At 54.0% G+C, this 22,242-nt stretch overlaps 8 protein-coding genes across 8 annotated transcripts; 3 read left to right on the top strand and 5 right to left on the bottom strand.

Annotated features, from left to right (window-relative positions):
* Positions 1-541: 541 nt before the first annotated feature.
* KRP23_4885 (uncharacterized protein) lies at positions 542-930 on the bottom strand (the record flags this gene model as incomplete). The annotated part of the gene is made up of 2 exons (XM_067889893.1): positions 542-818; positions 902-930. 2 exons carry the CDS (start codon positions 928-930, stop codon positions 542-544), a joined length of 306 nt encoding a protein of 101 aa, XP_067746487.1.
* A 33-nt stretch (positions 931-963) lies between these two features.
* Positions 964-1,712, bottom strand: KRP23_4884 (uncharacterized protein; the record flags this gene model as incomplete). The annotated part of the gene is made up of 3 exons (XM_067889892.1): positions 964-1,176; positions 1,256-1,387; positions 1,458-1,712. 3 exons carry the CDS (start codon positions 1,710-1,712, stop codon positions 964-966), a joined length of 600 nt encoding a protein of 199 aa, XP_067746486.1.
* Positions 1,713-1,897: 185 nt separating this feature from the next.
* On the top strand, positions 1,898-3,031 carry KRP23_4883 (Protein arginine N-methyltransferase PRMT10; the record flags this gene model as incomplete). The annotated part of the gene is made up of 1 exon (XM_067889891.1): positions 1,898-3,031. One exon carries the CDS (start codon positions 1,898-1,900, stop codon positions 3,029-3,031), a length of 1,134 nt encoding a protein of 377 aa, XP_067746485.1.
* A 137-nt stretch (positions 3,032-3,168) lies between these two features.
* Positions 3,169-4,305, top strand: KRP23_4882 (Geranylgeranyl transferase type-1 subunit beta; the record flags this gene model as incomplete). Its single annotated transcript, XM_067889890.1, has 2 exons — positions 3,169-3,741; positions 3,802-4,305. The coding sequence occupies 2 exons, from the start codon at positions 3,169-3,171 to the stop codon at positions 4,303-4,305; spliced, it is 1,077 nt and encodes a 358-aa protein (XP_067746484.1).
* A 98-nt stretch (positions 4,306-4,403) lies between these two features.
* KRP23_4881 (Methionine aminopeptidase 1D, chloroplastic/mitochondrial) lies at positions 4,404-5,353 on the bottom strand (the record flags this gene model as incomplete). Its single annotated transcript, XM_067889889.1, has 2 exons — positions 4,404-4,514; positions 4,589-5,353. 2 exons carry the CDS (start codon positions 5,351-5,353, stop codon positions 4,404-4,406), a joined length of 876 nt encoding a protein of 291 aa, XP_067746483.1.
* Positions 5,354-5,469: 116 nt separating this feature from the next.
* On the bottom strand, positions 5,470-5,775 carry KRP23_4880 (uncharacterized protein; the record flags this gene model as incomplete). The annotated part of the gene is made up of 1 exon (XM_067889888.1): positions 5,470-5,775. The coding sequence occupies one exon, from the start codon at positions 5,773-5,775 to the stop codon at positions 5,470-5,472; it is 306 nt and encodes a 101-aa protein (XP_067746482.1).
* Positions 5,776-6,050: 275 nt separating this feature from the next.
* KRP23_4879 (Hydrocephalus-inducing protein-like protein) lies at positions 6,051-20,513 on the top strand (the record flags this gene model as incomplete). Its single annotated transcript, XM_067889887.1, has 2 exons — positions 6,051-6,065; positions 6,135-20,513. The coding sequence occupies 2 exons, from the start codon at positions 6,051-6,053 to the stop codon at positions 20,511-20,513; spliced, it is 14,394 nt and encodes a 4,797-aa protein (XP_067746481.1).
* Positions 20,514-21,612: 1,099 nt separating this feature from the next.
* KRP23_4878 (uncharacterized protein) lies at positions 21,613-21,858 on the bottom strand (the record flags this gene model as incomplete). Its single annotated transcript, XM_067895858.1, has 1 exon — positions 21,613-21,858. The coding sequence occupies one exon, from the start codon at positions 21,856-21,858 to the stop codon at positions 21,613-21,615; it is 246 nt and encodes an 81-aa protein (XP_067746480.1).
* Positions 21,859-22,242: the final 384 nt, after the last annotated feature.

Genomic DNA, 22,242 nt, shown 5'->3' with positions numbered 1-22,242 from the left:
AACGACGCAGCCTGTTGCTGGAGAGGTCAGAGTCGAGGAATTCGACTGCTCTGGAGCGAGTCCACGATGGAGCAGAGGACGCGATGCGATGCTGGGCTCGACGACAGCGCAGTCGCAGCTTGGCACGGTGCGTGACGACTTGTAGCCAGCGACGAAAAGCTCGAGTTTCACGACAGCGAGTGGCCAAGTGGACAGCAGAAGTGAGTTGACTGGGACCCCCCGTCGCACAGGCAGCTATATAGATAAAAGCGAGTACACGTCTGCAAGACGCTCGCCTTCGCAGCTTGATGAGCCAGGAGAGCCGCTCGACTGAGCGTCTTCGGACTAACAGGTGAGTTCTCACGAGACCGAAGCTTCAGCGGAGACTGGCGAGTCACACGAAGCTTGATGATTGGCTTTCTCGCTCGCAATTGAACTCGACAACCCCCGTGCTCTCGTCCATCCAGCAGCTCCGACGTTAGCATTTTGAGCGCAAGCGACTCGCGCTGATACTCTCGCCTCACCGACGTACTCAGTAGCAAAACGTCGCTATTGTAATCACTCACATCTGCTCATCAAAGTCCGAGCAAAAGGCAGCGCATCTACGAGCACAGGCGTCCGATCCAACTCGCACCGCCGGTTCCAGTCGGCCTTGAGCTCGCACTGAGTCGTTCGAGCTCGAAATTTCACGCCGTCGATTTGGGGTTGAACCAGCAGTTGCTTCTCCTCCACACCGCTTTGCAACAGTTTTCCTTTGCAAGAAAAGCTGCTTGGCACGGGCCAGCGCCGGGAACGCCACGATGCCCACCATGTCTTCCAGCCGTGTCACTTCAATATGGCTACATTCGATCCGGTATCCATGTCAGTCCCTTTGGTTACAGGGATACATAACCAGAGTTTACAGCGAGAGCAACATACTCACCACCACAAACAATAACTACAGCAGTCCATGGATGTGTTGGTGTTACAGGTTGCTAGAAATCGTTACTCTGATGCTTTTACTGAGTCCGAGTCCGATTCAACGCCACAAACCGCTTCGGCAGGTACCTCCTGCTCTGTCGACGGCGAGGACGCAATGGACACCCCAAGCTCGCGCGCATCGCTCTTCTCCAGCCTCTCCATGAGTTCGTTGGTGTTGAAGTCGAAGGCCACAGGGCTCCACTTCCCGTCAGCAGAAGGCGCATCTTGTGGTCCACGCTACATGACAACAGCCTTAAGTCAGCCAGCCTTTTCGGACAGAATCAACTGCTAAGTACTGCACCGCTAAGTACTGCACCTTAATAGAGAAGGACCGGAACAAGCTGGTGACGCTGCTGCTCGGGTTGAACACTGGTCCGGCGGCGCGACTGACGCTCTCCGTGCGCTTCTCGAGCTCCCGCGTGGTCTCCAGCATCCTCCCCACAAAGCGCTAACAGACAGACACCACAATCTGTCAATCTTGGTTTCACTATCGTCAACTGCAACTACTGCCCACCCACCTCGATGAGGTTCACGCGCAGGAAAATGTCCTCGAGCTCGTGGCAGTTGCCGAGCAGCTCGCTCAGCAGCTGCTCGTGGATCTGCAGCGCGTCCTGCCGCAACGCGTCGGCGGCCGCGCAGGCCTCGTCCACTTTGAACAGTGCCAGACCGACGCGCTCGTCCACGGGCTGTGTTCCCTGCGCCGTCTCGTCCAGGAGCTCCTCGTAGTCGCCGCACAGTGTCTGGAACGCGCGCTTCAAGGCGTCGTCCCCCATTTTGATCCAGCTGACAATAAATATTGAGAAAGGCAGCAATATATTTCCTCCTTTCACTGACACGTCACTGTGCTACCCAAAATCTTTTTGGTTGGCCACCGCTGATTTGGCTTCATAATTAGAGAGGAAGCGCCGCACTTCCTGTACGCGAACCCCATAGACTAGAGCTCAGCGATCGAGAGACCATGGCGGACACGGACCCCCGAGACATTTCACCCGACCAGAAGAAGGCGTGGGAGGCGTCTTCGGACTTTGCCAACTACTTTTGCACGTACGCGTTCATCTACCACCAGAAGCAGATGCTGACGGACGACCTGCGCATGCAGAGCTACCGCGACGCCATCTTCGAGAACCCCAACCACTTCAAGGACAAGGTCGTGCTAGACGTGGGCACTGGGAGCGGTATTCTGTCCATTTGGGCAGCCCAGGCCGGCGCCCGGAAGGTCTTCGCTGTGGAGGCCACGGACATTGCCGTGCAGGCGCGTAAGGTGATCAAGGCCAACAACCAGGACCACGTGATCACTGTCATCCAGGCCAAGATGGAGGACGTGGAGCTGCCCGAGAAGGTGGACGTGATCATCTCGGAGTGGATGGGCTACTTCCTCCTGCGCGAGTCCATGTTCGACTCGGTGATCGTGGCGCGCGACCGCTGGCTCAAGCCCGAGGGCGCCATGTTCCCGTCCCACGCGAGCATGTCCATCGCCCCCATGTGCAACGAGAACAACAGCAACAAGCGCTTCAACGAGTTCTCGTCGGCCATGGACGGCTGGCGCACGTTTGTGGACAACACCAAGGCGGCCTGGGGCGTCGACATGAGCGTGCTGGGCAACGCCTTCCGCAAGGAGCAGGACCAGTACTCGCTGCGCACGTCATCCTGGGAGGAGCTCAGCGCCGGAGACCTGATCGGAGACGAGGTCGAGTTCGCCAAGTGGGACCTCAAGACGTGCACGCTGGACGACATCAAGGTGGTCAAGGCACCCTTCTCCATGCCGATCTCCATCATGTCGCGCTTCGGCGGCATCGCCGGCTGGTTCGATGTCGACTTCAAGGGCTGCGCCGAGAACCCGGCGGAGAAGGAGGTGACGCTCACCACGTCCCCCTTCGTGCAGCCCACGCACTGGGGACAGCAGGTCTTCCCGCTCTACCCACCCATGCAGGTGTGCGAGGGCGACGTGGTGGTGGGCGAGATCGCCGTGGCGCGTCGTACGGACAACCAGCGCCTCATGAACGTCAAGTTCGACTTCCGCGTGCGCCGTCCCGAGGACGACGACGAGAGCATGTCGGGTCCTCCTAACTCGGCCGTCTTCCAGATCGAATAAGCAGCTCTTCAACCTAATAAATTTTCACTCTCTTGCATCCATCCAAGCAACAACTAAACTGGTAGCTAAGTCCTGCTGACGTACGTCTGCTCAAAAGCCCCAAAGATCACTTTTTATTCGCCCAGGGACCTCCCGCCATGGCGACGTTCGACCGCGAGCTGCACGCGCGCTACTTCCTCAAGAACCTGCGGTCGCTGCCGGCTCCGTACGCGTCGCAGGACTCGCAGCGCGTGGTGCTGGCCTTCTTCTGCGTGCACGGCTTGGCGCTGCTGGGGGAGCTCGAGCGCCTGGACAAGCGCCAGATCGTCGACTGGGTCTACAGTCTCCAGGTGCCGCCGGACTGCCACGACGCGAGCCTCAACGCGGGTGACTGCGGCTTCCGGGGCGGCTCCTTCATGGGGAACGGCTTCGGCTGCCCGCACACTGAGTACCAGAGCGAGGTGTACGACTCGAGCAACGTCGCGTCCTCGTTCGCCGCGCTCTGTATCCTGCGGACGCTCGGAGATGACCTCAGCCGAGTGAATAAGGCGGCGATCGTCAACTCCCTCAAGCACCTGCAGAACAAGAAGACGGGCTGCTTCTCGTCGACCAATTCTGGCTCGGAGGAGGACATGCGCTTCGTCTACTGCGCCTGCGCCATCTCGTACCTCCTGGACGACTGGTCTGGCATCGACTTGGTGGCCATGGTGCGCTTCATCAACTCGTGTCTGGTACGTTTAGTTGAGGTAAAGTTGCTGTTCGTGTGGCTGGCTCACTCTCTTGGACTGCAGAACTATGACGGAGGCATCGGCCTCAGCACGGGCGCGGAGTCACACGGCGGAGCTGTGTTCACTGCCATCGCGTCGCTCTTCCTGTCTGGACGGATGATGCAGCTCAATTGCGAGCAGTCGGACCTCGTGCGGTGGCTCGTGTTTAGGCAGCAGAGAGGCTTCCAAGGACGATGCAACAAGAGCCCAGACTCCTGTTACGCGTTCTGGAATGGCGCGACGCTCGATTTGCTGGGCAAGCACTCGCTCGTGGACATCCCGAGCTGCAAGGAGTTCATCTACTCGTGCCAGTTCCCCTTTGGTGGCCTGTGCAAATATCCTGACACTGTGCCAGACGTGATGCATTCCTACCTCAGCCTCGCGTGGCTGAGTATCGCGGCCCATTCGAGAGCTAACGCGGACGAGGAGGAAGCAGCGTGTGAGCTGCCTGAACTAGCAGCGCTGGACACGAAGCTCCAAGTTCCGTTCTTTCCCAAGCTGTCAAAAAAGCGAGAGAGCACCAAGTAGTGAAGCGACCTAGAGGCAGCAGATTAGCTTCACAGCAACAACAACCGAGCCCTTCCTCTGTTAGACGTAGCTACCAAAGCGAGCAGCGTTCTCTGTTCCTAGGTCAAGATGTCAACGCCGTCCTCGGTGATCAGCACCGTGTGTTCCGCCTGCGCCGATCGTCCTCCGTCCGCCGTCGCCACCGTCCAGCCGTCGTCCCAGTGTAAAATCTACCAGCAATTGACACAACATCAATGAGCAACCCACTCGCATGAACACGACCCACAACAGTCTCCAGTCGAACCTCGGGGCTGCCCTCCGTGAGCGCCGGCTCCACCGTAAACGCCATCCCCGGCAGCATCTTGCCTGGTTCACTATTGCGGTTGTGCAGGATGAAGGGCAGACAATGGAATTCCTTGCCGATGCCGTGGCCAGTGTACTCGCGCACGACGCCCAGCTCTTCCTGGTCCGCCAGCTTGTGCACAAACTCTCCGATGGTCGCGAAGCGGTTGAGCGGCTTGCAGCAGTTCTCGATGGCGCCCATGAGCGCCTCATTGGTCACGTCCACGAGGTGTTTGCCAGCGTCGTCGACTTGGCCCACCAGGAACGTCTGCGAGGTGTCGCCGTGGAATCCGTCCAGGAAGACGGAGATGTCGATGTTGACCACGTCTCCGTCCGCCAGCGGGCGGCTGTCCGGGATGCCGTGCACCACAATCTCGTTCACGGACGAGCACAAGGCCTTGGGGAAGCCGCCGTAGTTGAGCGGTGACGGGTACGCGCCGCGGCGGATGATCTCGTCGTGCACGAGGCGGTCGATGGCGTCGGTGGTGGTGCCCACTTGGCACAGCGGCGCGGCGAACTCGCGGATGTCCCTGGCCAGCGCACAGGCGGCGCGCAGTCGCTGCTGCTGCTCGGCGTCCAGGATGGGGATGAAGGGCTTGAGGTCCGACATGCCGCCATTGGCCGCGTACGGAGGACGCGCGATGTCCTCGGGGACGGAGCTCGGCGGCGTCTGGCGGCCGGCGACCACGCGCGGGCGACTAGCGAAGCGGCTGAAAAAGCGGCGCATGATGCGGAATGGATGGATGCAGTTAAGGGAGTGAGGGAAAGGACGAGGCACTGCAGCACCGGAAGGGAGGGAAGAGGGGCATGCATTTAACGACGGCCTTAGGACCTTAGACGTGCCTAGAGTTTGGTAAACTGGCGGCTGCGCGCTAACAGACGCGCGAGAATGGGCGACGCGGCGATGGTGAGCGCGCCTCTGGCTGGGCCGGTGGCCACCGTAGAGAGGTAGGCGAGCGCCAGCGTGCCGGCGTCTGGGTCGATGCTGGACAAGTCCACGAAAGGCACGCGGTTGGCCAGAGCCTGCAGATCCACCCCCTGGTGGATGGCGGCGTACGAACCCGCGAGCGTTGAGGCGAAGACGGTCGAGTGGAAGAGGAAGGCGGTGCGGCCGTAGCGCTTTAGCACCTGCTTGACGCGAGCGGCCATGGCTTTGAGGTGATGAGGCTGTTCCTGAAGACCCGAGAGCTTGTGACGTCACCAAGGAGAATCAGGACTGAGGGCGGCTGGGATGGCTCGGCCAGATGGGAAAAGCTGCTCGCCTTCGTGTCGATGCGAAGTGGCTGAGGTGCTGGAGGCTTGTGTCGCATGCACGAGAGAGCGACGAAGAGACTTGAGCGGCGAGTCGTCCTGCGACTCTTCACTTGCAACTGGTCAAGCGGATCCAAACGCGATCTCGCTGACTGAAGCAGAAGCTGCTGCTCATGTCCAAGCGTCTGGTATGATACGGCTGAGCTGTTTGCTGTTTGATGGACTTGTTCCTCACCTCCCGTTTGCTCCTCTGATAGAAACCGAGCGAGATCCTCACGGCCTTCTCGACGGCCAAGACCCAGGCCGCCAAACATGCCACGAGCCGCATCGTGGAGCTCGTGAACGCTGAGGACCACACCGCGCGCGTCTCGAGCTCCGTCCCGTTGCACCAGCCGCTGTTCGAACCCAGTCCGGCCGAGGTCTGGATCGACGAGTATACGCCGTTCCAGCCGCTCACGGTCAAGCTGCGCTTCCGCAACTGCGACACCGTCGTGCGCCGCCTCAAAATTGAGCCCCCGCGCTCGCCCGTCTTCCGCGTGAGGCCTTGGGAGACAACAGGCAAAGACAAAGTCGATGGTAAAGTGGCCGCAGGGATGGAGATCGCCTTCGCCCTGGAGTTCTTCCCCCAGGAAGTCACAGACTATTCCCTGGACCTCGTGTGCTCCACGGAGCGCGAGCGCTTCTTGCTGCCTGTTCGCGTGCGTGGACGCTTCGCAGCATTAGATTTACCCGACGAGCTCGAGCTTGGCATTTGCCCCGTCAAGATGCCGACAACGCGCGTCCTCACTGTGCGAAACGTGGGCACGCGTGGCTCCTCCTTTGCTTTCCAGACGAGTGAGCACTTCCGCGTGACTCCTCCTAGCGCGTTGCTGGCACAGGGGGCGGCCGTGCAGATTGAGCTCAGTCTGGTGCCACCAAACCTGGAGTCGGGACAAGGCGAGCTTGAGGTGAAAGACGACAGCGGTCAAACGGCAGTCGTGCAGTTGGCGGGTCGCGTTGTCAACGTTGACGTCTTCTTGAGTCAGCCTTTGGTGGAGCCGAATGCAACGTATCTGTCGCTGTCGTCCCGCAAAACAATCAAGATTTGCAACGAGTCCGAGTCCACGCTCGAGTTCTCGTGGAAATCCTTTGCGGACTTTGTCCAGGAGGAAGAAGAGCGAACTCACATACTAGAGGAATTATCTCGAATGGAGGCAGCGGAGCATGAGCATCTGCACCTCCAACTCGAAGAAGTCGAAGAAGTCGATGCAGGCTTCACCCAGTCGCCTTTTGACGTCCGAAAGACACTGGAGACCAAGTACATGCACTTACGCAAAGCCACCCTCGACGACTGCATGCAGTTTGTGGACGCATGCTTCTCCATAACGCCGCTGACTGGGCGGGTGTGGGCTCACTCCGAGGTGGACGTTGTTGTGTGCTTCACCCCCGAGGTGGCGCACCTGTATTCGTGTTGCGCTTTTTTGGAAATTGCTGGACAAGCAGCACGCCTGCCACTACAGATCCGAGGCCAGGGGATCGGTCCAAAAGCTAAAGTGGTGTACAACGAACTTTTGGATTTCGGTGACGTGTTCATTAATGACGAACGCACTCGAGACTTTACGATTCAAAACAAAGGCGAGATTCCAGCAGAGTTTGAGCTCATTCCGTTGACGATGCCTTCAGATACGATATTGAACGTGTACCCAAGCAGCGGAACTCTGGCGGTGAACGCAATGCTCAAGATTGAGGTGACTTTCTGTTCCCAGGAGTTAGGTGAAGCGTTCCACCACATCCGCTTCAGTATGCAGGGTTCCGATGAGCAACTCACTGTCCGGTTCAAAGCCAACGTGATTCCACCAGTCTTCCATTTCGACCTCGATCAGGTAGATTTTGGTGCTGTGTCGTACTCATTTCCGCAGACGCGAACTGTCAAACTCATCAATGCCTCTAAAATCGCGATGAAATACTCTCTGCGCGTTCCCGAAGAAGCGAGCTACAAGCAAAAGGAAATGGAGCTTGTTCCCTCTGATGGAAAACTGGATGCTTACGGAGAGCAACAGATCACAATCCACTTTACGTCCCACACCGTTAAGGTGTATCAGTACCAACTTGTTGTTGGGGTTACTGGCGTCGGTGCCGACTTGCTCAGTGTTCCATTGCGTGCGCAGTGCTTTGTTCCTGAGCTTTCGGTACTACAGCAAGAGCTGGACTTCGGTCGATGCTTTCTCCGCTACCCACACAAGCAGATGCTTGTGCTTGAAAACAAGTCACCCCACTTATTTGGACGCTTTGAAATCGGCGAGCAGGATGACCACTCACGTGCTATCGCAACATACAGCGCAAGCGAGTTTAGCGGCAAAGTGTGTCCAGGGGAACGCGTATCGGTAGAAATCTCTTTATCCTGTGAAAAGCTTGGCAGTATCCGTCTTCCAATGGTGGTAACCGTTCCAGGTAGCACAGATCTCCCGCTTTCCGTGACCTTAAGCGCCAGCGGCTCGGGTCCTAAGGTTGAACTCGATCAGCCAGAGATAAACTGGGGAAACTGCACGTGTCTCGTGGATCACGAACGGATCCTGCGCATGACGAATGTATCCTTGGTTCCGGCAGCATACAAAACATTTATTCGCAGCGCGCGCTCCAAGTTTCAGATTGATCGAAAGGAGGGAGTGCTGATGGCAGGAGAGAGTCTGGAGTTTGTGCTCGTAGCCAACCTGGATGACACGATTGTGTTTAAGGATCAGCTGCACATTTTGATCACAGAAGGAGACAACCTCGTGGTTCCCTTGTCAATTCGAGGGACAGGAACCACGATGTGGTCGCCGAGTGAGCTCCGAGTGATCGATTTCAGTCATCAGATGACGAGCAAAGAGTGCGAATGGAGCTGCACTCTTGAGAACAAGGGGAAACGGGTGCAGGTGCTCAATTGGGTGAACAAGACAGCTGCAATTGCCAACAGCAAAGTCAACTCGTTTGACCAAGGAGGTCTAGCGAGGAAAGGGACGAAGGCTGGACCAGAAAGCCGATCCACTGCTAAAACAAGCAAGGGGAGTGGTAACAATCGCAATGGAAGTGGTGGCGCAGTTGAAGGACGGGCCGAAGTTATCCCCGTGTTTTCGGTCTTTCCGGGAACTATCGAGTTGAAGCCGCGTACAGCGTGCATATTTGTCTTCAAGGGCCTCTCGTCCACGGCTGGTTTCATTCAAGAGGACCTGGTGTGCGAAACACGTGTGGGGAAGGAAAAAGTCAACCGAGTTGCATTCGTGACAGCCGTCCGCGCAAACTTTGTGAATCCAACACTCACTCCGTCGTCCTCCTTGCTGTCATTTGAGTACATCCACCACCCAGGTAACCAGATCCTGACGCAGTCGCAGCCCTTGAGTCTTATGAACGCTTGTGAGCTTCCGCTGTCATTTACACTCCGAACACAAACACCATTTGCACTCGATTGCTGGGAGGCAGTGCTACAACCAGGTGAAAAGGTGGATCTGAACGTGGAGTTCTACCCTGGCTTCAAAGATGATTACACTTGTCGCGTGATCAACGGCAAGGTGTTCGTTTCCTACACGGGCCACCCGCAGAAGGACAGCGTGGATCTCTTGGGCGACATCAGTTTTCCCAACCTTGCGTTCGAGACCACCAAAATCGACTTCGGATGCACATTGAATGATACGCAGAAGTCCATCAGCATGAATGTAACCAACGTGTCAAAAGTAGATACACGTTTCCGGTGGGTCTTCATTGAAGACGAGAAGGAAGCTCTGTCCACTGCGACCGCCAAGAAGCCGTACATTCCCATCAACCAGGTATTCGACATCCTGCCAATCCGAGGGATGCTGAGGCCAAACGAAAGCGAAAAGATCGAATTTGTGTTCTATGGGCATGCCAACAGGAAGTTTAAGAGCACGGTGGCTTGTGAAGTAGAAGGTGGGCCTGAGTACGAGCTCACTTTGTCGGGTGAGGCATCATCACTAGTCTACAAGCTGGACAAGCAATCGCTGGATTTTGGCCAGGTGTTTTACAACAAGACAGAAGATCGTGACTTCTCCATATTGAACGTGGGTAAGGTGCCTTTCTCGTTCAGCATTCTTATTGACAGCATCGCTTGTGGAAGGACACTTGAAATCTCACCCACCAGTGGTAAGATCGCCCCTAATGAGAAGCAGAGGATTTTGGTTCGCTTGCGGCCAGGCATTCCCGAATATTTCGAAGAGACTGTGGTGCTTGAAATCGCGCACTTCCAACCGATTCCGTTCAAGTTGTTTGGAATGGGTACTTTTGCCGCAGTGTCGCTTAATCTACCACGTGAAAATCACCCTGCAAGTGCTGTTCGTGGCGAAGCGCCAAAGTGGAAAGAGCTCAAAAAGCGTGCCAAGCAAAATATTCAGCTTGCGATGTTGAATCCGGCAAGTTTGGAAGGAAAACCCAACCATGTCTCTGGCGCTCTGGCCCAATCGGACTCGAAATCGACGCTTTCAACCACGTTTCGTGGGAACGAGAAAAGCAGTTTGGGATCGTCGATGCCAGGGTCACCCCAGGCAAAGACATCGACTCAGCGAGCAGCTGTGCCGGGCAGCCCTATACGCAGTGCTGTGTCAGATGAGCTAGATATTGAGATCGAAGCTTGCCGCTTATTTTTCGCGGATCATCTCCTCGTCCAAGAGCTCAAAAGGGCGGACGTGAGAGCACTGAAGAGTGCCGAGCCAAATAGTGATAACCCAGCTGAAGAGGCAGAGACCACTAAGGTCGTAGTTGCATCTACCAAACAGGGGCGACCTCTTCCACCCACTTCAGACTCCAAGTCCAAGAAGAAGATCGGGACGGAAGTGTTTCCGTTCATTCTATCACAGTTCGTTTTGGACTTTGGGAATGTTGTCGTGGGAACACACAAGATCAAACGCTTCAGTGTCACCAACATCGGCCATGGACCTGCTTCCTTCCAACTTGACAAAAATCTAGCAAGCTCGCGGGGGTTCCAGATTGAACCCGAACGCGTTGTGCGCCTGCCAGAGAAGCAGTCCGTTGACTTTACCGTCACATTCCATTCCCGAAAGAACATTGAAATGGGCCTCCACATGGCGCAGTTGCCTGTTGCCATCAAGAATGGGCCGCCATGCATTGCAATGGTTCGCGCACTAGTGACGGTACCGGACATTTCGATCTCTACAGAGAGCCTCGACTTCGGCAAAATAGCAGTGAGCACATGCCACACCATGTTCACTCAGCTACAGAACGTATCAGCTGTACCTGCGGAGTGGGCATTCAAAAAGCCCATGGGATCTACGAAAGATGTGGGCAATTTCCGCTTTACGCCACAAAGTGGCTTGCTACTTCCAGGGGCCAAAGCCAATATCCAAATCGAGTTCGTACCCGACGACGGGCGTCAATTTATGCTGAAGCTACCGATCAAAATCAACTCAAATCCGAAGACGCGGTCGATTGTTTGTCGTGGAGAAGGGTCCGAATTACGTATCTCGTTCTGCCCACCCCTTGTTGAATTGGGTCCTGTGCTTCCGTGTGCCCCACCACAAGAACAGCTCGTGGAGATTCGCAATGATTCTGACTACGCGGTTGAAGTATTTTCGTTGGACTTTGACTCATCTTATCAGGAAGATGAGGCGTTGCTACGATCTTTGACTGCGTTCACGACTGAAGATACGCTTCAGCTACCGGTTAGATTGCCAGGACAGACCATTACGGAATACCTGTCCGATAATGGCTTGATCCCAACGAACGCTGCAGAGATGACCCATACATTTGGAGACTCTGTGACGCCTAGTGACTCAATCAATGTTACTGAACCTTCGTCAGAGAACGAAGAGGTTGTCTCCTCGGAAGTGACGTCGTCGGACATGCAGATTCCTATTGCAGAGTTTTATTCTACACCAAGAAAGGGTATGGACTACATTGTGGTGGGCCCTCCGCGATGTGGGAAATCCACACAGGCTCGTCTTCTCGCGGAAAAGGAATCCCTAAGCGTTTGGACTATTGACGATGCAGTCCAGAGAATATGCGCTGCAAAAGGACCGCTTGCGACTGCTACGCGCAAAGCGCTGGGTATTGATGAAGCTGCGCCTTCTCTCGAGAGTGGAGAAGAGGCGGCAGCTGGTAGCCAAAACTCACCACAAGAGACTCCTGAATCTGACGAAGTTCACGATGTTTTTTCACAAGGCGGATCCATCAACGAGAGACTAGCATTAATATTGGATCAGGTCGTGATATGGAGGTTGGCTCAGCCTGATCTCGAACGTGGTGGTGTCCTGGACGGGTTTGACAATTCATTTCTGAGCTTTGAAGATACGCTGCGATGCTGCTCCAAGGCGTTTTTAACAGCGCGGGTGATTTTGCTGGGATTCGATGAGGACAGTTACGAGGCGATATCCGCTTCTCTGACAAATTTGGAGACCAAACTGGGAGCTAGTGCTGTTGTTGCTGTGTCTCTGTCCCGGGATCGCTTAACACCGAACAGCTCAGGAGATATCGGGAATAACGACGTGGAAGGAGTTGTTACTGGACTTGGAGAGAATGAGAGAGTTGGAGGTATGCGTCATTCTGCCTCTGAAGCAGGAAGTACTCACGAACCAGAAACGCAGACTCTTTCCGCTTCTCCTTCGCGTCAGACATTGAATTCATCCACCTTCGACACTGCAGCTAGCGATACGGGGGAGTCCAGCAACTTGCTTGAAGAGGGCATTGCCTTACAGGACATGGTGGCAGAGGTAGCACGATCACTATCGGGAGAAGTAGTCAAACCTACAACCTTTGCGGAGTATGCGCAGACGTTGGAAAACACGAAGCTCCGACTGGCTTTGTTCATGATTCGAGATGGCGTGGAGTCTGTAAGTGCCGTGCACACACCGCAACCAAGCCCCGACACTTTGAATAAAGAGAATAGCACTGATGCTGTGTGGGCTCAAGTAAAAGACAGTACCACACCCGACAACTTCATATTAGATATCCCTGTTGTGGAAGCGGGACCACCACTCCTCGTGCATGGCATGATTTACGCTACAATTGAGAAGTTTGTTCGAGAATTGGAGTCAAGTCACCTGCCCATTCCCGCTGCAGCCAAGTTTCAGCTTGTCCGCAGACCGCCAGAGAGGTTTGCCCGCAAACGGGTCGCACGTTTCTCTCTGCGCTCTCCTTCAGTGCTGTCATCGAGCGCGTCGGAAGCTAGCAGTGACAAGAGTCTTCACACGAGTGGATCGCGGTCTCAGGTACCAAGCAAGCATTCATCTCGTCCTCAGACGGCCAGCAAAGATCCCAGTCATCATCAAACTACGGTTCCAGACTCAGGCGAGCACGTGGGAAGCCCAACTGATGACGATAACCAAGATGCGTCCGAACTGTCCAGACCGCAATCTTCCAAGTCGCGTCATTCTTCTACCCCCGTTACCCGTTGGGTGATTGCCCCTCACGCGAGAGTGAATGTGCTGGTCCAATTTGCTTCGGCTGAGGTTGGGAATTTTGACTGCAGCCTGGGGTTTGAGATTGCAGGTGTTCGTCGTGAGTTTACCCTTTTTGGGCGTGGAATGTGCGGTGTGCCGACTATCAACAGCGACCCAAGAAACGTGTTCATGCATCGAGTCAAGAGTCGTCCCGAAGGTGGTTTCGTTCAGAAGAAATTTGTCATCTCAAGGAATCAGTTTGAGTTCGGGCCGCTAATTATCGCAAACCAGGCAGTGAAGCCCCCGGAAACCGAACGAGAATTCACCGAATGGCAGAAAACCAGCCCAAACAATGTCGAGGTGTTTCGAATGTCCAACAGCAGTAAGTTCCCTATCTATCTCGAGTTTGGAATGGAAAAGCAAGACGACAGTGCGTTCGCTGTGTTTCCTTCGATACTCGAGATCAAAGAGGGTGATACGAAAGAAGTGAAAGTTTGGGCGAACCCGTCTGAGCACGGTCTGCATGAAAATGCTCTAATCTGCTGTGTTGGTGACAATCCAGAGCCCATACCGTTCCAGGTTAGTTGTTATGGGTGTACACCTAAGTTAGAGCTGCGTGGGCCGTGGGAACAGCCCGCAGCAGCGAGTACATCCGAACGAGAAGATCAACGGCATGTTCCAGAACCTAACGAAGTGGTAGCAAATAATGCTCCCGTATCTTCTCGATCTAATGCCCCAGGCAGCGCACCGGTCTCCTCCCGATCCAATGCGCCCGTTGTGGAGCAACCTCCTGTACTACCTCACTCACCACAGCACCCGGTCTTGGATTTCGAGCAGCTTCTTTTAAAACGTCAAGACGAGAAAACATTTTACATTGAGAATACGTCACCGGTTGCAGTGACCTGGCGCTTGCTTAGCGAGGGTTTACCAGCCGATTTTCAGATATTCCCGCTCGAAGGCGCAATCAAGCCTCTGCAGAAGGTCCCGGTGATTGTTGCATTCTCAGCATCGACGGAGGCTGTTCATGAATTGCCCCTTCGGATTGAATTTTCAGATGCTGAGAGTGCCCTCCAAATGGAGAATCGAAACCGAATGCTTGAACTCATTTTGAGGGGGGAAGCCTACAAGATTGATGTAAGCTCTTTTGACAACGAAGCAGGCGAGCTCCCTAACCAAACTGCAACAGGAATTGCTGGGGATGCGGGTGCGCGTACCGTTGCCGGAGATGGCAGTTTGGATTTTGGCCTCGTTCGGGTTGGAGAGTGCCATGCGCGCTCTTTTAACATCCGAAACAGAGGTAAGTACAGCGTCAAGTATATCATCGCCATCAAAAGTGCTGTGACACGAGAGTACTTTACTATCGAGCCAAGTGTGATGATCCTCGAGCCGGGGCAGTCATCGTCAGTGAACGTGGTCTTCACGTCCAAAAGCGAAGTAACGCTTCGTGACTGCAGAGACATCAAGTGCACTATCATTGAAATGCTCTCTGGGGAAGCGTGCCGTGAGTTCCACGTTCATACGAGTGCGCGATCTGTCTTCAGCAAGTTCCGACTGCAACCAAACCGTGGAGTCAACTTCGGTCCGCACAAGTACAGCGATCAAGCACAAACCAAACGCATCGAGATACGAAACGATGGCGAGTTTCAATTCAAGTTCACTGTCCAAGCCTTTGCACCGGCCACAGCACGCGAGAAACAAGACACCCTGATGATTGATACGCCGCTGTCTCCATCCACACTAACCTTGGGACAGTTTGCAATTTCCCCGGACTGCGGTACGATCGATCCGGGCGTTACGATGGGGTTGAACGTAAGTTTTCAGCCGAAGGAGTGTGCAGTATATTGCGAGACGCTTCGAATTGAGATATCTGGTCGCAACACGGATGATGCAGCGGAGACAAACTTGCTGCTCTACGAAGTAGTGGGTGAAAGCTGCTATCCAGGCATCAACACTACCGATTACGAGAATATTTTTGAGGAGCAGACTGTCGTTCGATCATTAGGAGTTGAGTCAGTCATGCCAACGCCAATGCTTCGAAACGGGTCATTTCCTGGTAGCATCCTAGCCGTTACCTTCGCGGAGAAGGAGAAAGTGTTTTCTTTCGGTCCATTGATCGCAGCTGCGAATTGGAAAGGCACGGTGGAGCGTTTTAAGATTTCCAATCCGATGAAAGTAAGCTGTACGGTACAGTTTTCCATAGTCTCGGGTCCAAATAGCAGCCCTGGAACGCCAAGGACTGACGAATCCGAGGAGGCATCACAAGCGTTCACAATACAACCTGCAGTGTGGGAGATCCCTCCCCTCGAGCACCGATTCGTGAGTGTTTACTTCCGACCAACGACTATTGCGTTATTTCATGCCACATTTAGGGCGAAAGTCGACGAGAGCCCCTCTCAAAGTAATGTGGTGGATAAACTTCTTGAGTTCGAGATGCGCGGCGAAGGAACGATGCCTTGCGTCACAGTAACGGAGCCAACCGGTAGAGATTCGACTGGTGCATTAGTATTGGATTTTGGACGCGTGCGGACGTCAAAGGCGAAGGATATGCGGTTATCACTGCGCAATGATGGGATTCTATCAGCTACTGTGCTGTTTTCCATCCAAGTAAACCCCAACTTCCTCTTTGCGCTGGGTAATGGGTCTGTAGTGGTGCCACCAAAAGCCACCGAGACACTGACCTTGCAGTTTCGGCCTCAGAAAGTGCACGACGAGCCAACAGCATCCCAACTCAAAATCACGGTCCAAAACAATCCGTTCGAAGAGACCACTTTTAAGCTTTTCGGGGCTGGATACCGAGAAGACTTGGTGTTTGAAGACCTGCCTCGTGGATACGACGATGAACTTCACTTCGACGATATTCGCCTTCCTGAAGCCAGCACCAAGGATGACGCCAATGAAGCTCTTGTCCCTCCAAACGAATCCGCGTTCGTTGTCAAGGACACCAAGGTGTTCTCGCTGTGCAACCAATCTTCTGACATTGTGAGGTTCGAGTGGCCAAACGTGGCTCCGTTTACTTTTTCTCCTGGCGTCGGGCACCTAAGACCGAAGGCACACAAGCTGATTAGAGCGACATTTGAGCCGAGTTTGGGTGGTGACATGGCAGTCATTTATCAGGCACATCGGGTCGCTCTGCAGGCGCAGAGAATCTCGTACAAAAGTAGCTCGACAATCCCGAGCGATGAAAGCGGTTGGGATGAGTCCATTCAGACAATTTCTTTTGACGGACAAGCGGGAACTGGTAGTGTTACGAAGCAAGCTATAACGGAGCCTGAGTTCGAGGCGATTGGGTCTCCTTCGGCGATTGTTTTAAGTTGCTTTGCGGCTGCTGATGCCTTGTCATTCGAGTGCGATACGACATCAATTACTTTCAGGAGAACATTTATGCTGCAGGTATGCACACACAAAATCACTGTGCGCAACAAGAGCAAGATCCAGCTAGTGTACTCATGCAAATGGGAGCAAGGCCAGTCAGATATGGGCAGCTATCCCCTAGTGTCTGATGACAATTGCCCCTTTGAGGTGTCCCCTGACAGTGGTATAATAGGTGGAGACGACGTGCAAGTTTTCACCATCAAGTTTTCTCCCATGGAGGTGGACGAGTACTACTACTGGCTGTGCTTCGATATCCCTGATGCTCAAGGAAGCCAAGTAACTGCAGTTAAGGTGGATGTCCGTGGTGGGTCTCTTCGACCTGCATGTCATTTCGACGTCGATAGAAGCGACTACGCACAATGGAGAGCTCCGAGTCTTGTCGGTCCACACGGTGAGCTGGGGCCGTTAGACCCTTCGGTGAAAGTGATCGAGATGGAATCTCTTGGGGTTCGCGTGCGTAACACGCGTCGATTTTACGTTGTTAACCCAACGAATGTTTCGTATGAGTTTTCGTGGGCACCGCAGGGGGAGATTAATCCGTGTTTTCGGTGTGCAACGCCTAAAGGCCTCATGCTCGCGGGCAAGCGTTGCGAGATGATATTTGAGTTCACTCCGCAGCAACTCGAACTCCAGGAAATGTTTTGGTACTTTAAAATCCCTCACTTCCAAGTCACGCAGCTGTTCCTGTTTGTGGGCACAACTACGGAGCCTCGAGTTGCGCTTGATCGCGGTAGCGTGAACTTCAACACGTTGTTGATTGGAACCAAGACGTCTCAAAGTATTGCGTTGGTGAACCAGGAACACATTCCATTCAACTTTGTGTTTGACAAAGCGTCTCTAGACTTTGCTGGGGAGGCTCCTGCACTAATAGTGCACCCACTAAGTGGCGTAATTCCGCCGAACAGCCGAACCTCGATCGAAATTGAGTTCATTCCGACGGAAGAGAAGTCCTACAGCTTCAACGTGAACTGTATTATTAAGCGCAAGCCAACGCGGCTGTCTCTGAACGTGAAAGGGGAGGGTTACAGTATTCATGACGCGCTCATACTGATGTCCGACGATCAAAATGAAAGCCGGGCATTAGTCCCTGGCTCTGGTAACGTTCTTGACTTTGGAGCCGTGCGAGTCAACGAGGAAGCCAATCGCTCTATCGTGATTCACAACAGCGGGAAGTTTAACTTTGACTTCAACTGGAGCGCAGCGAAACAGTCTGCAGCCTTCTCTATTGAGCCGACGCAAGGCACGATCAAAAAGAACGACAAGACTACATGCAAGCTAATTTTCGCTCCAACAAAGCAAGCATCCCTTGATGGAATGCAAGCGATCTGTACCGTTGCAGGCTCCCGCAATTATGTGGTAGCACTACAAGGCAACGCAGTTCCTCCGATGCTGCAATTCTCGTTTACGTCCCACGACTTTGGTCCGTGCTTCATCGCAGAAAACGACTCCGCTCCTATGGCAGAAACAGCTACACTTACAGTGTTCAACATGGATCCTGAAAGTGGAATTGATCTCGATTGTTTGTTTGAAAAGAAGCCCCACCTACGTGTAGATTGCCCTCCTACTGTGCTTGGCCCACGAGAGACGGTTAATATCCCGATCGTGTTTACCGCCCGGCACGAAGTTGCGTATCTTGATGTAGTTCCGTTCACCGTCAACGGTTCGTCTACTATAAACATTAGCGTCCGTGGAGAAGGCGTGTTCCCTAAAGTGGAGCTAGTGAACTCATCCATGCAGATGGTTGTCCTCGGAAATTTGCAGATAGGCCAGCAAACCTCTCGGACAGTCAAGATCGCAAACCGCTCGAAGCGGAAGACAGTGGTGGAATGTGTGGACTCGCTGCAACAAGGCGTCGCATCGCTCGATGCGTTGGGTATCTCGGTCTTTCCTCGGCACGAAATCTCGCTTCGAGCCAAGGAGAGTGCAGACCTCGAGTTCCGCTTTGCGCCGACACAACGAATCCCAAGCTTTCAGAAAGAGGTACTTATCCGTGTTGGGGGAAGCACAAAGAAACTGCTGGTATTGTCGGGATGTTGTCAAGGTATTGAGGTGGTGTTGGAGACTGACACCCTTTCCTATGGAGCAGTGTGCTTGGGCAGTCAGCTCGTGAGAAAAATACGCTTACAAAATCGCGGAGACATTCCCACCAAGTTTCAATGGAACGTCCGCGACTTTGCTCCAGACTTCTTGATTTCCCCTTCGGAAGGTATTGTGGCACCAAACCAGCACAAAATAATCGAGGTGGCCTTCAAACCAGCCGCCGTGAATCCAGACATTCGCTACGATCGAGTTACGTGCATGATCGAGGGAACTGCTCCCGCTACATTGACACTGGTGGGGTCGTGTGTTCCGCAGGCGACATCGTCCATCCAAGACGTCAATTTCGATTCTCCGGTTCGACAGGAGACCCACAAAGCAATTGTGCTTGAGAACACGACTGCTTCTCCGTGGAACCTGTTCCCGGTTGTGCAAGGCGATCACTGGTCGTGCCCAGAGAACGTTCTAGTTCCAGCCCATGGCAAGGCTAACCTCGACGTGCTGTACTCTCCGTTGGTCATGACGAAGCAAAACTCCCAGGAAGAAATCGACTCGCAACGCCCCGCGGTCCACAAAGGATCCGTTTTCCTCGCTATACCTGACGGGAGTGCGTTGCTGTACAATGTATTTGGCAAGGCATCAGCTCCACTACCTGCTGCTGCAATCTCGCTCTCTACTGCTGCGAAGAAGACCTTGTCAATGTCGATTCCGATCAGGAACTGGCTCAAGACAGCCCAATCGTTTGCTGTCGATATCCAGAAGCCACCAGGAAATGAGTCCGTCGTCGTACAAGGGCCGTCGTCGATTCTACTGCACGCGAGTGCATCGCGCAGCTACAAGATGAAGTTCTTCTGCTACACGGAAGGAACGGTGGGTTTAAGTGTCCGATTGGTGAACCAGGAGAGTGGTGAGTACCTTGCACACGACGTTCAGGTGGCTGTTTCAAAGGCTGTTGACGTGGACACGTTATACTTCGAGGCTCCTGTGCGGCAATCAGTTAAGAAGACGGTGGCCATCGAAAACCCGTTCGACCCCCAGCGCCAGATCAATTTTGTGGACAAAGTTAACTGGTGGAAGTGCTCCAGCCCTTCTATCCGTGTGCGTCAACTAAACGAGATCAGTGGACGATCGGAGGGATCCTATGAGATTGAGTACCGACCCACACTGCACTCCGAGACACCCGTCGAAGATCGACTAACCATTAGCTTTGTGGAGCTCGGCGAGTACACGTACAATCTGGTGCAAAGTACTCAACCTGTCGGTCCTGAACGCATCTTGTACTTCAAGACATCCTTGGGTGGCTCTCAAGCTAAGACCTTCACGTTCACATGCTACGCTAACGCTGCAGCAGAACTATCGTGCTCCGTCCAAGATCCGACGTCATTTACCGTGGCCGGAACGTGCAAGGTTGAGGGGTCATCTTCATGGGAAGGGAAACCTGAATCAATCGTTACCAAGTTCGAACCCGAAGCGATCGGCGAGTTCCGAGATACACTTACACTCTTTTCAAACAGTGTCGGCGAGTACAAATGTACCCTTCAAGGGGTGTCTGTGCCGCCGCTGCCTCAAGGCCCCTACGTCTTCTCGACATCTAAAGACATCGAGTTTAAAAACGTATTCTCGACGGCGAAAGACTTCGAGGTCATGGTGGACAACCCTCGGTTTGTCCTATCGACAACGTCGCTGTCAATACCTGCCAAGTCATCTAAAACAATCACGGTGAAGGTAGACAATACCACAACGTCAGCAAGAGGTGAAAAGGCACAAAGTGGAGTCAGCGAGACAGGCAAACTCTTCGTGTCGTGTCCTCAGCTGAAGGATCTTCCACCGTGGGTCTACTACTTGGAGGCGGCTACTACGTGAAGAGTTCCGTCCGTAGTCGAGCTGCATTTACTCGTCGTTGATACAAAATAATTGCGTTTCCTCTCTTTGAGCTACTAAATGAGTCATCAGAAGCTTCTCGAGGCCAGTCTCAATCCACTGCAAAGGGATACACTTAAACCGCTCCTGGGCCAGTACTGCATCTGCAAGTTCAGCAATAGATCGACTTTGCAAGCGACCTGGGCAAGAGCAACAGCACAATTAGTCGGTCGTTCAACTGTCGTGCTCTCTAACTCACCTTCTAGTAGCTGGAGAAGCGCTGGCTTCAACGCTGCCTCGAAGCTCAGCAAAACATGACGATCAGCCACATCGTCTTCCAAGAACAGGAGACCTGCTCGCCGTAGTGTTCGGAAAACATATTGCAGTGCGTGAATTCTTTGGTTTTTGCTGGTTACTTCATCTCGCCCGGCCGCCTATCACGTAAACCCATCAAAGTTGAGGGAAATGAGTGCATAGAGCGATTCTCTCTCAGAACTTACATCTGCGCCACGCTCGACTGCAGCGACATGATCGCTGAAAGTGACGCTAATTGCCTCATTAGCGCTGTGTGACCTCTGCTGAAGAAGAAAACACTCGAGCCTTTCCAGCAGCACGTTGTCATGAAGCCCACGGTCCTTTCGAGTGAGGAATTGCTGTTTTCTGGTGGGGCTGACGGACAGGCTGAAGAACGCTTCGGCTGCAATGTCCTCCCATTGTGCTCCTGTATCTACGGTCCCACTAGAGGCAGTCTGTGTACTGTAGAGCTCTCCAGCAGCAGCAGAGTAATATTGATCCGAGAGCTCCATCACTTGCGTCCAGTGTAGCAGTTCCTCGTTCGGGTCTTGCACCTTGGACACTCGAAGCACTCGAAGTTCGCGGGTCCTATAAAAACACAAAAGTGAGAAATCTCTCTCAGTATCTAGAGACTCTTAACTGACGTTTCTTGCAGATCCCAGTTCCTGTCCACGTTGAGCTTCCCTTCCACGTGCACGAGGTCTCCCAGAACCACTGGAGCATGGATGTCCTGCCCCCAGACCACAGCTTTGACGAGTGCAGAGCCGTCATCCACCAGGAGCTCCACTTGCAACACGAATGAGGCGGGTTAGAGACACAGGAGCCACTTGGAAACGCGGGAGACGCACCACGATCTGCGCGCTCCACGACGGACACGATGACTCCGCTGCATTGCGCCTTGGTCAGCAGACGCGCCCGCCAGAGACCCGCGCTCTTCCACCGCCACGCGTGACTCAACGGCAGTCCCTCGAACTCGCGCAACTCGCGGCTCAACTGAAACCCCAAGAGCTTCACGAAGCTCTACATACAGCAGCAAGAGCAAGGCCGTGAGCATACACAAGTTCCTATGGGGGGGGGCTATTAAAGCATTATAGTTACCCACGTGAGTGGGTCCTTCCCCAGCTCCCGCATCGAAAAAGAGCCCTTTTGGTTTAATGCCGAGGCCTATCTATCCATAATTAAGCTAATTCGCAGTTCGAAGACGATACCGACGCCAGCGCTTGCCTGTATCCCAAGCATCCCACGAGCAAGTGCCAGACGAGCACCTCAAATAAGGTTTTATTGCTCGCGGAAAAACAGCGAGCACACTTTTTGAGGTTTTATTCCTCGCTCTGCCTAAGTACGAGAGACACGAGCAATCTTTGGTGCTCGAGAGAATTTGCTCGTTCCGACGAGGTCGCCAGAGGCCGTGCTCGTCAGCAGCCATTTCTATTGGCTA

The sequence above is a fragment of the Phytophthora ramorum genome (assembly GCF_020800215.1).
Source record: "Phytophthora ramorum isolate Pr-102 chromosome Unknown Phyram_PR-102_s0004, whole genome shotgun sequence".
Taxonomy (NCBI): Eukaryota; Oomycota; class Peronosporomycetes; order Peronosporales; family Peronosporaceae; genus Phytophthora; species Phytophthora ramorum.
The sequence above is the reverse complement of the archived record's forward strand: the minus strand, read 5'-3'. Positions and strand labels throughout refer to the sequence as shown.